Genomic DNA, 16,508 nt, shown 5'->3' with positions numbered 1-16,508 from the left:
ACATAACATTTCTTGAGATCAACGTAATAATTATAAAAGATGCGAACATCAGCTTGAGACAAATGACGATTGCGCTGATAGGTGCGTCGAGCGTGGTGGACCTGTTTCCGAAGCGAAGATAATTCTGACGACCACCAGGAATAAGTTGTGCAATTCACACGTTTTTTCCTTGATGATTTATATGATGCATTAATCAAATTTTTTGAATCTGTGTCGCAGATTCAGACACAGATATGCCGTCAAAATGAGAGTTAGTCAGTTGGGAAAAATCAGCATTTACAGAATATTCAAATATGTCCCAATTAATGTTATTAATTGAGAAGCGAAGGTACTCAGGCACACAGATACTCAAATCTGAGGGACGAGAAGGTAAGGAGATCGAGAAAAAAAAATTGCCCTATGGTCACTTGTTGTCCAGTTAGGCTGTACACTCCAATCGTTGATAGCTAGATTACAGAAGGAATTTGAGAAGGTGATATCAATATTTGATTCTCCGGAGAAGCTGGAGAACGTAGTGAACTGTTGAGGTCTGTTAAAAATCTTCATATTATTATTAATAATAAATTCTTCCTGTAATTGACCTCGAGCATCTGAGCGTGCACTTAACCAAAACTTAGACTTGGCGTTTACATCCGCTGAAATAAGGACATTACGACGACCCAGAAAATTCAATGTGGATTCTGAATAATTTAATGAGTTATTTAAGTCTTCAGATTGAGGGCAGTATATTGAGATGATATAAAAGGTCATGGTAGAATATGTGACAAGGATACAATTTGCAGTTTGGTGACAGAGACCATTAATGACTGATACATCAATTTTGTCGTTTAATACAACAATACAAATCTTCGGTTGCTGGTGAGCAGGTTGGATTACTCGGGTGGAAATAGAATAACCTGTGATCTTTGAATAATCTCCCATTCGCCCTTTAGCAAAATATGGCTCTTGAATAGTGATGATGTCGATTGAGTTTTGTTCTGCTGTTAATCTAATCTCGTCCGAAACAACTCGAGAATGATGCCCGTTGATCTGCATAAATTTCAGATTAATAGACTGACCACTAGGCAAATTCGTACAATTAACATCACCAGCAGGGGAATTATTTACACTATATACACTGGAATTGGGTGTGTTACTCATCAGCAATCCTAAGTCGTGCTGTTTCCAAGGCCTTTTTGTAGACAGGATAGTTGCTGTCTCTCACCGAATGGTGAACGTCATGTTTTCCTCTCTTGCAATTGATACACGATGGCTCTTCGTTTTTATTAGGACACTCTTTAAATATATGACCTCCATGCGCACAGTGATTGGAAGAGGGGAACTCGTGCGTGCAGTACTGAGCGGTGTGACCATAACCCAAGCAGTGAAAGCATTTCGTCACAACAGTATAAGGTCTGTGTCAATGAGAACTCCAGGCAAGAAATATGCGCTCCATAGTAATTATATGTTTGTAAATCTTGGGAGAAAAACTAACAGCCCAGTTTACAGATAAATTTGATCTTGCTTTATTTGAGAAACGAAAGAAAGTTCCGTTCTTAACCTCTTCAAATGTAAAATCCGGATCGCCAAGATTTTTGTTATATAAATTTCCAAGTATCTCGTCACGTGTGAAATCCTTTGGGACGCCATAAATCAGTACAGTGGGGCTTCCCTTTCGATTAACACCTGAGCTCATACTTGCAGATTTAAAAGACTCCGAGGAAGACAAACACTCCAGATCTGCTTTAGAGGCCGTTTCCAGCAAGACTCCTTTGTTCCTCACTAGCCTAAGAGATTTGATCTTAACATTTTTTAAATCCGATTTAAGGGTTTTAGCCACCAATGTCTTACCGTCAGCACTTGACCTACAGTCACTGTTTCCAGAAGCTCTAAGAATTAAGTGAAGTTTGAAATTATCAACCTGTCAGGCTGACTTCAGTAGTAGGGAAAATCATGGAGGCAATGATCAAGGATGGAATTCAGGATCATTTGGATCGAACTGAAATTCTCAAGGATACTCAGCATGGTTTTGTAAAGGGAATATCATGTTTAACAAATCTGGTTCGTTATTTCGAAAGGGTCACTCACGAGCTGGATTTTGGGAGTAATTTCGACATTGTTTATTTAGATTTCAGCAAAGCTTTTGACTCAGTCCCACATGAGCGGTTGCTTTATAAACTGGAACAGGTTGGAATCACTGGCAAAATCCTTAGATGGATAGAAGGATGGCTTCAGGGCAGGAGGCATAGGGTTGTGATAAACGACTATTCCTCATATTGGGTTGATGTAAGAAGTGGCGTTCCCCAAGGATCAATATTAGGATCACTGTTGGTTTTAAGTTTCATAAACGACGTGGATGAAAGTATAGAGTGCGTGATGACTAAATTTGCAGATGATGTTAAAATTGGTAGAGTAGTTAATGATCACGGTCAAGCTGAGCTTCTTCAGAGAGACCTAGATAGACTTCAGGAATGGTCAGAAAAATGGCAGCTATGCTTTACTCCAACAAAGTGTAAGGTATTACACCTGGGAAACAGTAATCCCAAAATAACTTATTCACTTGGTGGAGTTCAACTAAACCCAGTACTGGAGGAAAGGGACTCGGATGTTTCGATACTTTCAGACATGAAATCCTCTGAGCATTGTAAACAGGTTGCAAGGAAGGCCCATGGTGTCCTATCGATGATCTGTCGAACTCTTGCAAGTAGAGATAGGGACGTGATAATCCCATTATATAAGGCTTATGTTAGACCACACTTGGAATACTGTGTTCAGGTATGGAGACCGCACCTAAAGAAAGACATCGAGCTTCTTGAAAGGGTTCAAAGACGGGTAACTCGCCTGGTGAGGAAGAATGACTTCGAATATGTGGGTTGCAGAGTTTGGAAATTAGACACCTTAGAGGAGATTTGATTGAGGTGTTTAAGGCTCTGAGAGGCATCAGTAAAATGAATGAGGATGAAATTTTCAAGATTTTAAATGATGCTAGAACTAGGGGACATAAATTCTGGTTACAGGAGGAAATGTTTAGATTGGACTGCAGGAAGTTTTATTTTAGCCAGCGAGCTATAAATTACTGGAATAAGTTGCCTTCATGGGTGGTAGAGGCCGACAGTTTGGTTCCCAAATTCAAAGGTCAATTGGATAGTACTTTCGGGTAAGGGAAGCGCATAGGATGATAGGTTTAATTTTCTTTTTTTTTATTAATTATTATTATTATTATTATTATTATTATTTGTTTTTGTTTTTATCATTGTTTTGTTCGGTTTTTTTTTTTTTTTTTTTTTTTGGCTGGTGCAGCATAAGCCATAGGCTTTCTTGCACCATGCGGCCATTACTAATACTAATACTGATACTATTAAGACATTGTCAGGTTTCACTTTAGGAACATTTGCAGCGGAACGGGCAGCATCAGCAAAGCTTCTGACAATAGAGGTGTCAGTAGCAGCGTCTTCCTGCAAAGTTGAATCATCCGTGACAATCTGGGCAGGGGACGCATCATGTTTTAATGTAGGTTTGTCTATAGAGGAACTGTCACTAACAGATTGTTTGGCCAAACAAGCCATATTTGTTGTTGTTATATCGGAAAATCTATGTATAACTCTTTCCAAAAGATTGGTACGTGTATTTATTTCTATGTTTAGGGCCTTTAGCTTTTCGTTCTCTACAAGGAGACAAGTCGCAACAGTCTCCAAATTGAGCCATTTATCCATTACAGTGTTACCTGATTGCTGGGTAATCTTGTTGCCTTCATAAGAAAGGAAGCTAGAGAGATCCCGTCTCATTTTTGCAATTCTGTCGTATAAAATAAGAACATTCTGTCCCGGATCGCTTGCCTGAGCATTTGTTAAATTATTTTCTCCTCTCCACCTGCAGTTCCAAGTTTATTAGTCGAAGGGAGCTCCGTCTGACGTTCTTTTTCAAGAGTTGATTGTGAAAGAGAATCAGTAGCAACTTTTGAAGATGAGCTTTCCTGAGAGGCAATAATCGGTTTCGGTGATTGAGTCAATGGCACCTGAGGTGTCAGAAGTGTTGAGATCTCACCAACGGAGAAAAGATATCAACTGCAATAGGTTGTTTTTCATCCATGTTAACTGAAATCAGAAATATATGTGTAGAGCAAATTTAATATCTAAAAGTGTTGGCACCGAGACAAAAGAAGAATTTAACTTGAAACCTTTTCAGTCTTCGCGGAGTCCAGGAAAACAGACTCTTCAGGTCAGATTTTTGCAGTCTGGCAGCTGATCTTGGTATAAAATGGGTGTGCTGTAAGATCTTTATGCAGATGGTGAAAATTTGCGACGCATGCCTGCTATTGAGACTAGCACTGCTGGCACTGCGTAAGTGTAAGAAGGAAGTAAACACCGGAGTCACAAAACGGTGAAACTGGTAGCTTCATTTCGACGCCCGTCCAAGGTCACGGAAGGGGGAAAACATCCCCAGTCAAATTAGCAAGGATATAGACTGTATTGGTCAGGCAAAGGTGGAGCCACCTCCCAAAAGTTTCGGCTATGGCGCCTAAGCTGAGAGACCAAATCACAATAGCAATGAGAATAAAATTGAAGAAACTCGAAAGAGAGCTCTAATAACACAAAACTATGCTTACCAATACAATCCTCAAGTTGTAGTTATCTATTTTGTAAAAAACTGCACTTTTAATACGAAATAAATCCATAGTTCTAACACAATAATACAGGAGCTAACAATAACGTGACCGCTATGCTACGAACCCCATAATCTTGTTCACAATTTAATGCATGAAGATTTTAATTAGTAGCTATTTTTAATTTGATTTATTTAATACTAAACATGTGGCGTTGGTTCATATAATAATACATTCATCCGCGGTTGAGTTTCGAGAGAATTACGGTCCTACTAAAAAGGTATGAGGTTTCCTCTTATAATTTTAGATAAAAAAATAATAAATAAATTAAGGTAAATAAATAAATAAATAAAATTATACCAAAATTAATTTCTATCTACTAGTATTACTTTAATCCTCTGTGTAGGACTTATGATGAGAAAAATCGGCTTCTCAAATGGTCGCCAGACTTAAGTAATTGTGGCTATTAACACGCATCTCATTTAATTACAACATCTTCAATAAAACATCCTAACATTTCACGAGTAAGATTAGAGTCAATGCTCACTTATGAAAACATTCATATATTTGGCACAAAATAAAATCTGACAAAATTCCATTTTTTTGCAAAATTGCTCGCAACTGGAATGAGCCCTCCATTTGTGACATTTGATATAAAAGTGTGCTCACTCTGAGACGTGAATTCTGATGGCCGGAAATGCAGAGGACTGTCTTGTTCAGGGATCTCCAGAGAGCGTGTTGATTGAAATCTATCCGAATCTTGCAGTTGCAATCTTGCATATTATTTGTCTGTTTACAGATTTCATGGTGACCTTCTTTGGTTTAAAGGTACGGTACAGATAAAGCAACACCAGTCCTATAGGAAAGATAGTTAAGCACTTTTCACGCCTTTATCAGTTGATTCATCAGCCGATAAAAGTATGAAATCCTGGTTTAAAACGATATATCGAAATTGTTCAATTTTTCATTTCTTTGCAGCTACATGTAGCAGCAAAGAAATGTGAATTCATTGTATAATTGAAAAATTAGAATTCATATATAAAAGAAACGAGAATTCCTCGTATAATTGAGGTCTGTCTTTCTCCTTCAGATTGTGTTCAATGGCATGTACAGGGATTACCTTCAGGCAACTGCAGGAAGACCATTTTCTGACGGAAGCAGATATCGAAAAAGAAGTGAAAGAAATATGTGAGAATCCATCGAAGAGAGATTATTACTTGAATAAACTCGCAGAAAGAGTACAAGGTAAGTTTCGTTATGAACTATCAAACTGCGATTACAAACTTTTATGAAATAAAACTAATGCTGGTTAATGTGCACGATTAGAAAACAAGAAATGGATATGCAAACTGTCCAATACACCGACATTTGGTACTTTCCCTGACTTTTGGTGCATGTACAAGAGGCCGTAAATTGCAAGTGTTTGGACGTGATGGCGCATAAAGACCGTGGTTCAAACCGTTACTACTAGATCAAGTGCAGTTTGTTGCGTTGTCTTAATCTTTTTCACTCCTCCAACTCGGCTGACCATAATTCCTGGAGGCCAAAATGGGACGGGGAGAAGAAATTTGTTCGGAAAGAGCAGAAAAAAATATTGACATACATATTTGTTTATGTTACATGGTTAGTGAGGAGTGGAGTTGAAATACCAATGCGCCGCTCGAACTGCCCTCTATTGTTCAATATCTTTTTTATGTACTCAGCTGACCATAATTCCTTGAGGCCAAAACGGAACGGGGAAAAGAAATGTTGCGCTTCTATTGCGCTTGCGCGAATGGTTGTGGTAGTGCTGTGTTTGTGCTCCTGCAAAAGTGAGCTAAATGAATGGTTTCTGATGAATCTGCTCCAACAATTTTATACTGTCTGAATCAGCAAGTTATGTTCGTCACATCCATCAAGAAAGAAGAGGTTTTGGAAAGATGGTTTTCATGCTGTAACGAATGAAATTTGTATTTCCTTTCTACAAGGCATCTCAGATCATTTCCGTAGGCGCCCCAGAAGCTGGGAAGTATCAACGAAAGGATTACTCCCTCGCAGCATAACCAAGGTCAGTCACTTTACTGTTTTTGTCCAATAATAGCCCGCAAGGTCACCTGCCATTGTTCTTAAGAAGAGGACTGAGCCTTTCAAAAGACCCTCTGCTAGTTAATCTGCAGTGGTATGAAATCCAGAAATGTTAAAAATTTAGGAATGTCTGTTGCTTAAATTAGGAATCTACTAAGTATATCTTTAAAATTCGCTCTTTGAAGGAATTGTAATTGAATTATGAAGAATTTTAACTAAAGTTCATGGATACGTTTAGTCTAAAATTATTACAGATAGTAATAATTCTGTGTTGTAAATCTCATATTTTGTATATTGTATATTTTTTATTGTTTAATCTGAAAAGAAATTCTGGTTAAAGTTTACAAATGGGTACGGACACCTTCCTTGAATGTTCAGTGCTCGTGGTCTGCCTGACGCCGTGTTTGACAGGCGTTGCTTCTCCGAAGAGGTCACGTGATGTTTATGACGTCACTTCCGATCACGTGACTTGTGACGTAACTGGTTATGTGACATGTGGAGACTGTGCATTACCGTAGTAAGCTGGTCACATGACATCAAGGCGTTATGTCCGCGCTTTTCTTAGAACTCAGCAACCAGCAGTCTCACAGAATGTACATCAATGGCGCTATTCCACTGCTGCTTTCCTCGAATGTAGGCAACAGCAGTCTGAGAGAATGCGTGCAACCCCTTGTACACATGCGAAGTAGCGCTAAAATGGATGCATTTTTACCACCGGCTTGCGTGCCTGCCACACACATGTCCACAGAACTGGCTAAACTTTCGAAAGCTAGTCACGTGGTGTCACACGTCATACACTGGTCACATGACATTGCGTTGCTTACTCCGATCTCGGTGACAAGCAGGGAGAATATGCATACCTACTTCTACACCTTCGTAGAATGCCGTCCCCTTGCTGCCAGCTGACATGGCAGAAATTCGGTGGTGCTCAAAGGGAAAACACATTAAAGAGAATACGTGCGATAAAAACACATCAAAAATCCGCGGAAGGGATACCCGCTTGTAAGAGGAAAGCTGCGGACCAATTATTGACGAATTTCTTTTTTTTGTTTGAATAAATATATTGTTGTCTTTTGTTGAAATTAAATATCTATCCAAAAAATTCATTTACGAAGGTGGTGTGATTGCGCAAGATACAGAATATGCAGGCTACACACGTTGCAAACTGTTACAAGGAATATAACTGGCGTGTTCTAAAAATCAATTTTATCGAGACTGAAATGTTGTCTTCGGGATCAGGACACATTCTAAACATTAAGGTTTCCAAATTAAATTCGTTAGTCAATAAATTCAAATACTTGGGTCAATCTCACAAAGCGATGGATCATCCCAAGCAGAGATCAGTAAGATAACTGCTAACGGCAGAATGTCAAGTTAAATTGCGTTTTATGGAGCACAAAATATTCTAAAAAACGAAACACAGAAACGATAATACAAAGTATTTTTTATATGGAGCTGAGATCTCGACTTTTAACAGGTGACGATAAAACAAATTGCTCTCAACAGAAATGGATTTTTAGAGACGCTCAGCAAGAACTTCTAGGAGGGACAGAAAACGAAATGAAGACATAAGATAGAAAATGGAAGCGGAAAAGGATATAACTGCCTCTATCGAAGAGAAGCGTTTAAATTGGTTCGACCTGTAAAACGGAGAAAGGAAACCACATATGCAAAGGCAATCCTGGATTGGATACCTCCAGGGCAGCGCCCGTCTTAGCATGTTACCAGTGTACGGAAAGGGGTACGCCGACATGCAGTCGGTGGAAAGACGGCATTCACTGTAGCGCCACTTCCCTAGAATTATACGAAGTTATAGAAGAGGATACCATTCTCTATCTTTCTGCACTTGTCACCGAGATCAGTAAGAATCGTATTTCTAAATTACTTGCAACCGAAGTTTATTTATATATTCATTTAAATGTTGTTTATTTATTTAAAAGTGACGCTCTTCGAAACAAATAATAATTAATAAATAAAGGAAAAGTACATAAAATATAATAAAAAAATATTATATTATAAAAATATTTTAAGTATAATATGCTGATAACATACACAATATTATGTTTTGTAAGAAATATTCTTACACTTATTTTTAGGAATTTATAAATTATCAAATTTTAATAAATAACTAAGTTAAAAACAGTCAAGCACTCAGCAGAATTGCTGCTCTGTTTACACTTCGAAAGTGAGAGATTAGCGTAGCAGCAGGAGGGGCGCTGACCATACTGTGATACAATGGGTAGGCCAGTTTGACGCAGTTCGTTTGTACAGAAAAAGGGCTGTGGCCAACTTACAGTAACAGGAGGACAAAAGAACGCCCACATCCAAGAACGGTTTCGGACTCCATCAGAAAAGGAAGACTCCAGATCAGAGAGTGCACCGTAAACAAAGTACAAACAGGCCGACATGGGAAGCACTCACAAATTTCACAGGCGGTGTCTTGAAGGGAAGCGTGACGGAAGAGGTAAGTGGTAGCGGGCATCCCAAAGATAGTTCTTGAGATTGGTTAGAGCCCGGATGTTGTCAACACAAAGAAGGGAGCTCGACCTACCAGACGCGGGTCGGGACGACCCGAAAGAAAAAATGAGCAAATGAAGTTAAAGATGAAGAGGGAGAGAAAGCTATGAGTGGACGAAAAATAAGGGAGAGTTGTAAACAAAAACTCTGATGTAAGGAGAAGAGGAGTGAGAGCCCAAAAGTCAGAGTCCCGAAGCCTGGAAGGGAAAGATCCGGAGGAGAATCCCAGAGAGGCGTGAGAGTAGCGGAAAGATATTTTTGGGAGTGCGGGGAACGCATATAGAAAGTTCCCTAAAATGATAGTATAGTGGGAAAACTAATAGCGAAAGGCAGAATGACCTGGAGGAAGTCCTGAGTGTGGGAAGGTCAACGTGGAGACAGAAAAGAGCCGTAAGCCTAGCAGATCAGGGAAGAAATCGCAGGAAGACCTGAAGGATCAGAACTCACCCAGGTGGTAGAGAATGATACCAAGTAAGTCAGCTTAGTGAATGTTACTAACGAAAACGGGGTTGCAAAGAAATCCATGGGAGAAAATTGGACAGGACAGTTTTAGAAGTATTGTAACGTGTAGAATACTAATTTGTAAAGATAGGAATAAGATATAATAGAAATAGAGAGAGAGTGAGTGAACGTTACTCATCTGTGACTAGAGGTATTGATGAGAAATTTTAAAGAAATGTGTTAAAAGTAAAACAGTGGGTTTCAGGAATTGCCTAATTGCTATTAATGGAGTTAATTGTATTCGATAGAAATCTCCTCCTTAAAGTATGTAAGAGAGAGAGTGAAATATTATTGGAGTTATTCTGTATATGTTGAAAAGGATATATATATATATATATATATATGACCATATGTATAGGATAAAATATTTAAGAATTTGTAATGAAACATAGTGGAAGTTTATGGATTGTTTAAGAAGAGTAATTAAGGGAAGACACCTTTTCAGGTATATGATAATTACTGTGTTGTAAAGTTTTGATATTATGAATAATGATGAATGTGTAAATAATCCTTGTACAAATGGTAAATAAATCTAGTTTGTTTTATCATGAGCTTTATGTGTGATATTGACACCAAGCATTAACTGTAAGTCACTGGAACTATTCTAGCACGGGGAGATAATAACACAAATAAGAGAAAATTAGTATTTCCTCCAACTTGGATCTTCTAATACAAAAACCTTAATGACAAAGGAGTGAGTGAGAAAGGGTGCCGCTTAACTGCGTAGCAGATAGCTTGTGGGTCTTGGAAGGGAAATGAGGACCCCCCTGTTTAAAGGAATAAAGAAAATAACAACAACAGCCTTTATGGTTCCAAGGAAAAGGGGGAAAGAAATAGCTAAGGGATAGATTAAAATAAGGTCTAAATATCTATAAAAATAAAATATAAAAGAAGGAATAATTAAAATATCCCCCCCCCCCAAAGTTTAACGATGGGGTACCATTTTAAGAGTATGAGAATAGGTATCAATCGGATGGGGTAACATTCTTGAGATCAGTGTTGGGTCCATGGGGATGACTGGGAGTGAGTTTCGGTAACAGGAAAAAATATCTAATTTATTATGTAATCAAAAGAAACAGACCCTGGTTTTAAGTTCAATATTCTATAGTTAAAAAAATTGAATATACTGTTGCATGTGCAAGTATTTAAATCTTTCTTTTTTTTCAAATGCACTTGGAAGAAAAGTGGTATTTTATTCGCTATATAATTTTAAACTAAATAATAGATCAATTTCTTTGCTGCTTCGTTTATTACCCCCTCCGAAATCAAAGAAGGAAAAGGATATGGATATCATTGCCTCTATCGAATTAAAGCGTTTAAATGGTATCGACGTGTAAAACGGATGCAAGAAACCACACATGCAAAGGCAATCCTGGAATGGATATCTCCAGTATGAGGGAGGAGAATATCAAAGAGGACATGGATAGATTGAGTATGGGATTGCATGACAGTTGGAGATCTAACTGATCACATCACCTTGAATCTCACTTTCTGGCGTAAAATATTACCACCAAAAATTACTTGCAGGCTGAGGAGTATTCCCATTACAAATGGAAATACTCCTCTTTAAAAAAAAATTCATAATTTCTAGAATTGGAGATATATTCACCTTATCTTGACGTGTATATCCGTCAATAAAGTTGTTTAAGCTGCAGTGATTATGCATAACTTTTCGTGCAAGAAAAAAACGAAGAAAATAATTTTCACAAGACTGTACCACTCCTGTGTTTTTTTTTTTTTTTTTTTTAATCTTACTAATGCTAATTTTTACAAGCGGGTATCCCTTCCGTGGATTTTTGATGTGTTTTTATCGCAAGTATTCTCTTTGATGTGTCTTCCTTTCAGCGCCACAGAATGCGAGCCACGCCTTCTGTGGCGCTGAAAGATAACAAGGATCTTAATATTCGGAGATAGAGATGCCGGAGATATTGAGTAATTTTCAACAACGTTGGAAGCCCCCTTTCCATAGGTATGTTAGGGGCGAATTATGGAATTACCTTTTTGCTATAGCCAACCTGATGATGGTGCCGAGGGGCCATTTGGTACACGTTCCAATCCTTTCAAACTGGCTTCTGTCACAATAGGTGCGAAAAGAAGCATACGATGTGCTACGAGTGTTCAGTTTCTGAATCTTTAAATCCAACTGGAGTTCCTCAAACAGTATATCAGTAACGAGTCTTGCTGACGTGTCCGTGGTCAAACGCGATACAAACAAACTGCTTGGAGAAAGTCGGGGTGATGAACCAACCAGTTTGAAAGGCTGAAGCTTCGAAACTAGTGCGGTGCCCGTCCAAGTGTTTTTCTTCCTATCCGAACTGTTTTGATTGGCTGTCTTGCACTTGGTTGTCTGGACATTTTCCCGTTTAGCACCCAGCACCACGTTGGTGGCAGGCCTTGTAGTGGTCCGGGTTTGTTTAGAGCTAACTGATGAGTGAATTCCTGGGTGCAGTTCAAGGGCGTATGATGTGGCATTTTTGTTTCTGTACTGATCAGGGCTTACTTAGTCGGGTGGCACATGAACACCGTTTGTTTCCTTGGGCAGGTTTAGCTTGAGCACATTTAAATATGATTTAGCTCTCTCAGAGGGGTGTTCAATGCAATCTCTGGTTTCTCTATTACGCTCATAGACAGTAATGGACGGCGTGTTAGCGACTGCGCCTTTCGGTCGGTTTTCCGCTTCAACACCAGAGCTAGTCGTCAGGAAGGATACACGTTCAACATACTCTTTTCCGAATTGAAAAGATGCCTGTTATAATTTACCCAAGTCTCCCCTCTACACATAAAGTCATATTCTTCAAGGAGTAGGCAAGTCTGCAATGTGTGTGTGTAGTTTGTTAACAACACTTCTAACGTTCTGCATAAAAAAGCAAATGGTCTGACATTCTGTTTCTTTAATGGCTATATAGGTTGATGCGTACTACTGGTTCTCTGCATGTATGTGGTGTTCTTTTCTCGATATCTTTTAACTAGCAGCTTGACCTCATTTATCACAACACACTTCATGCAGAACTTATCGAACCAACCTTCTTCTTCAAATCAGATCATCAACCGTTAGATTTTGAATTCTATTCCCGTTCCGACCTCTCTAATACCTCGGTTGAAGGATGTGGCCTGCTGCATACGAGAAGAGTCTTTTCAAACAAGTTCATTAAGCAAGAAATAATCCTCCATCGCCTCACTACGTATAAATGGAACTGCCTGTTAGAAAAGTCAGGGCCTGAAGCTGCTTCCATCCTCGCTGACGAATTATTTCAATAAGCTTGTGTTGGTGCGTCTAAGGAGATTCGGATCTCACATCGATCTAACTGGTGGTTTAACAACAATATGAAGGTTGTGTTTGGAAGAAAACAAAAGGCTTACAGAAAATGGCAGAAAACTAGAACCGCTGAAGACTACATCGCTTACAAAAAAGAACGAGCCTGTTTCTTAAAGCACAAACGTCAAGAGTTCAACTTTGCAATTTTTAAAAAGCTCAAACAGTCTAAAAGAATCAACAACAACAAGAATACCAGCTTCACCATGGACGAAACCTTATTTAGGGAATGGGCGAACAGTACCTTCGGAATCTCTCCAGATCCTAACTTAAAGTATAACTCTCTCGCACCAGACAAAACCAGTTGGCTGGTAAATTACATGAATAACATGACTCCATCCGGATCCAATCTTGATATCAGACCTCTACTAACAGAAATCACCATAACCAAAGAAAATGTTATTCAGGCATTAAATAGTCTCCCAAATAAATCTACTTCTGGCCCCGATATGTTCCCCCTCTTCATCATGAAAGTAAGCAGTCCATTCATCATCGAGGTCTTGCTACACATATTTAGAGAAACCCTACACACTGGAATTATCCCTGAAATATGGAAACATTATATTGTAAAACCCGTGCCTAAAGTCAAACATCCGAAAGACAAGAAGGATTTTCGTCCCATCTCTATAAGCTGCAATTTACTAAAATTGTTCGAGAAGACTCTGCTGCCAATTCTTGTTATGCATTTTTTCCATAAAAGACCACCATATTTACACACTGTTATTCCAAAGAGATCAACTGTGACCAATCTAATGGACACCCTATTTCGGATCCAAACGACTCTGAACGCCAAAGAACAGATTGATGTAGTATTTTTAGATATTAAATCTGCTTTCGATAATGTCTCAATCAATTCCTTGATGACAATACTTGAAAGGCATTTCAGAATACAGGGAGGCTTATTAAAAGTCATCGTTTCCATTCTCAAACAAAGGCATTTGAGAGTAGAATATAGAACCTTCAAATCGAACCACGTCGTCTACAGAGGAGTACCCCAAGGTGGCGTCCTTTCCGCACTATTTTTTGCTGCCGCTTTGGACCCCTTCCTCTCTACGCATCCTGACTGCAGCTCTTACGCAGATGATATAAAACTCTTCATCTCGTCAAAACAAGGTGACCAATCTGAAGCAATCACCGCCCATGCCACTGCCCTAACAGAAGAACTTGACCATTATCTTGAGAATATTGGCTTATCCATAAATCCGACCAAGTCAGCACAAATGTCTTTCACCAACTTGAAGAAGAAGATGAACATAGACATCTACATCAATGGTATTAGAGTCCAAAAAGTTTCTCATCACACTGATCTAGGGCTCACCTGGGATGGAGGCCTGACCTTCCAACAGCACTTCGCCAACACTAAAGCAAAAACTCTGTCAGCAATGTGGGCGATAAGACAGGAACTTACTGGTGTAAACAACCAAAAACTTGCCACTCACTACATACAAACATGTCTTGTTCCGATTCCCATGTATGCCTCGATGATCTGGTCCTCTGCTTCCCTCACTAACATCAAAAAATTCATGGGTATCGAATACTGGATTTTAAGGTGGTTGAACCGTGTTAATGGCCACCCTTTCACCATCTCGAGATCAGTCATGTATGCTAACCTTGGTTGCACCCCTTGGAATCAGTTGCTCATCACAGGAAATCTGCGTAATCTCTGCCAACTCCTCACCGATCGCTTTGATGCTCCAAATGTCCATAATCTTGTTGCAGGCCCTAGGCTTTCCCGCGTCCTTTGCAATAGTGCTTGGAATCCCCTAAGAAGCTCATTACAGAATTTAACTATGCTTAGACGATGTTTTCCGTCAAACATCCTCGAAACGTACAACACCCTGAAGATTGATCCCCACAAGTTCTGTGATGAGAAAGCGTACAGATCTGAGAAGATACAGGACATGTACCATCACATACAACTGTAGAAGTTTCCTGATTATCTCCTTCAGGATGGAATCTCCCATGAACTCTACTTTACTGATGAATTAATTTGTTTTAAATCATTATGTGTTTTGTATGTATATGTATTAGCTGTAAATGCATATATTAGCATTAGCATTAGCATTAGCAGAGGCATATGATGCAAGAAAGCAAGCTTATTCAGCATCAGCCAAAAAAAAAAAAAAAAAAAAAAACACACCACTCCCATTTCACCCCTCCGTTCGTTCGAAATACCTGTCCAGTTGAGCTTTAAATTTGTTTAGGCTATCAACTTCAACAACAAGTGATGGAAGTCGGTTCCACCAACCAACCACCCGCTGGCCAAAGGCAAATTTCCGCACATCTATCCGACATCCGTCCTTCCTCAATTTGAATTTATGCCCTCTGAGGTGATTATTCTGAGAAAGATGAAGAATCCCATTGGCATTGAGCATGCTCAAACCATTCAAAGCCTTATACACCTCTATCAGATCACCTCGCCGGTGCCTAGTCTCCAGACTGTGTAATTTGCAAAACTTAAGCCTTTCTTCGTAAGAGCAACCCTTTGTTCCATTTACTAATCTTGTTGCCCTTCTCTGTACCCGTTCCAGCAGCTCTACATCCTTCTTGAAATGAGGCCTCCAGACCTGTATACAGTACTCAAGATGTGGCCTTACCATTGCCTTATACAAGGGAATAATCACCTCCTTATCCCTGCTAGAAAAATTCCTGTATATCATTGACAAGACACCATGCGCTACTCTTGCAGCTCGTCTGCACTGCTCAGAGAACTTCATATCTGCCTGCACAATTACCCCCAGGTCCTTTTCATTCTCCACCACTGTCAGTGTAGTACCGCAGAGTTGATACGTTGCTCTGGGGTTACTGTTTCCCATATGCAGCACTTTACATTTGTCGATGTTAAACCTAATTTGCCACCTCTCAGCCCATCTGTTCAACCTTTCCAGATCCTGTTGCAGCAGCATAGCGTCAGTATTGTCCTTAACGACCCTGCCAACCTTTGTATCATCTGCAAACTTGGACATTAAACTTGATATCCCATCATCAATATCATTCATAAACACCGAAAACAACAACGGACCCAACACTGAACCTTGAGGAACTCCACTAATAACATTAGTCCACGTTGAGCAGTGTCCATTGATTACCACTCTCTGTCTTCTGCCACTCAACCATCCCCTTATCCATAGCAGCAATTTGCCTCCAATGCCACACTGCTCCAATTTGTGCAGCAGTCTTCCATGTGCAACAGTATCAAAAGCCTTTCTAAGATCCAAATATATAATATCAAAGTTATTCCCTGCATCCAGTTCTTTTGTGACTACATCGTAGTATCCAATCAAATTGGTCAGGCAAGACCTGCCCTTAACAAAACCATGCTGCGTCTGAGCTATAACTGAATTCTTGTCTAGATGATCCTGCAGTGCTTCTTTAACCAGTGCCTCCATTAATTTACCTGGAACAGAAGTTAAACTAACAGGTCTATAATTACTTGTGTCAGCCTTTGATCCTCCTTTGTGAATTGGGGTTACATTTGCACATCTCCAGTCTATGGGCACCTCCCCTGAGTCCAAAGAAGCTCTCATAATT

General features: G+C 39.4%; 1 protein-coding gene across 2 annotated transcripts in view; it reads left to right on the top strand.

Annotated features, from left to right (window-relative positions):
* The window catches only part of LOC150077692 (clavesin-2-like), a 105,016-nt gene that overhangs the window by 28,851 nt on the left and 59,657 nt on the right, over positions 1-16,508 (top strand). For both annotated transcript variants that reach the window (XM_090385410.1, XM_090385411.1), the window contains exon 2: positions 5,673-5,827. In XM_090385410.1, coding sequence (XP_090241536.1) covers positions 5,683-5,827 — 145 coding nt within the window. In that variant the 5' untranslated portion in view covers positions 5,673-5,682. The remainder of the gene's footprint in view (positions 1-5,672; positions 5,828-16,508) is intronic.

This window comes from Mastigoproctus giganteus, chromosome 11 (assembly GCF_048544385.1).
Source record: "Mastigoproctus giganteus isolate SK-2022 chromosome 11, ASM4854438v1, whole genome shotgun sequence".
In the NCBI taxonomy this organism is placed as follows: Eukaryota; Metazoa; Arthropoda; class Arachnida; order Uropygi; family Thelyphonidae; genus Mastigoproctus; species Mastigoproctus giganteus.
Note: the sequence above shows the minus strand (reverse complement) of the source record. Positions and strands in the feature narration are given on the sequence as shown.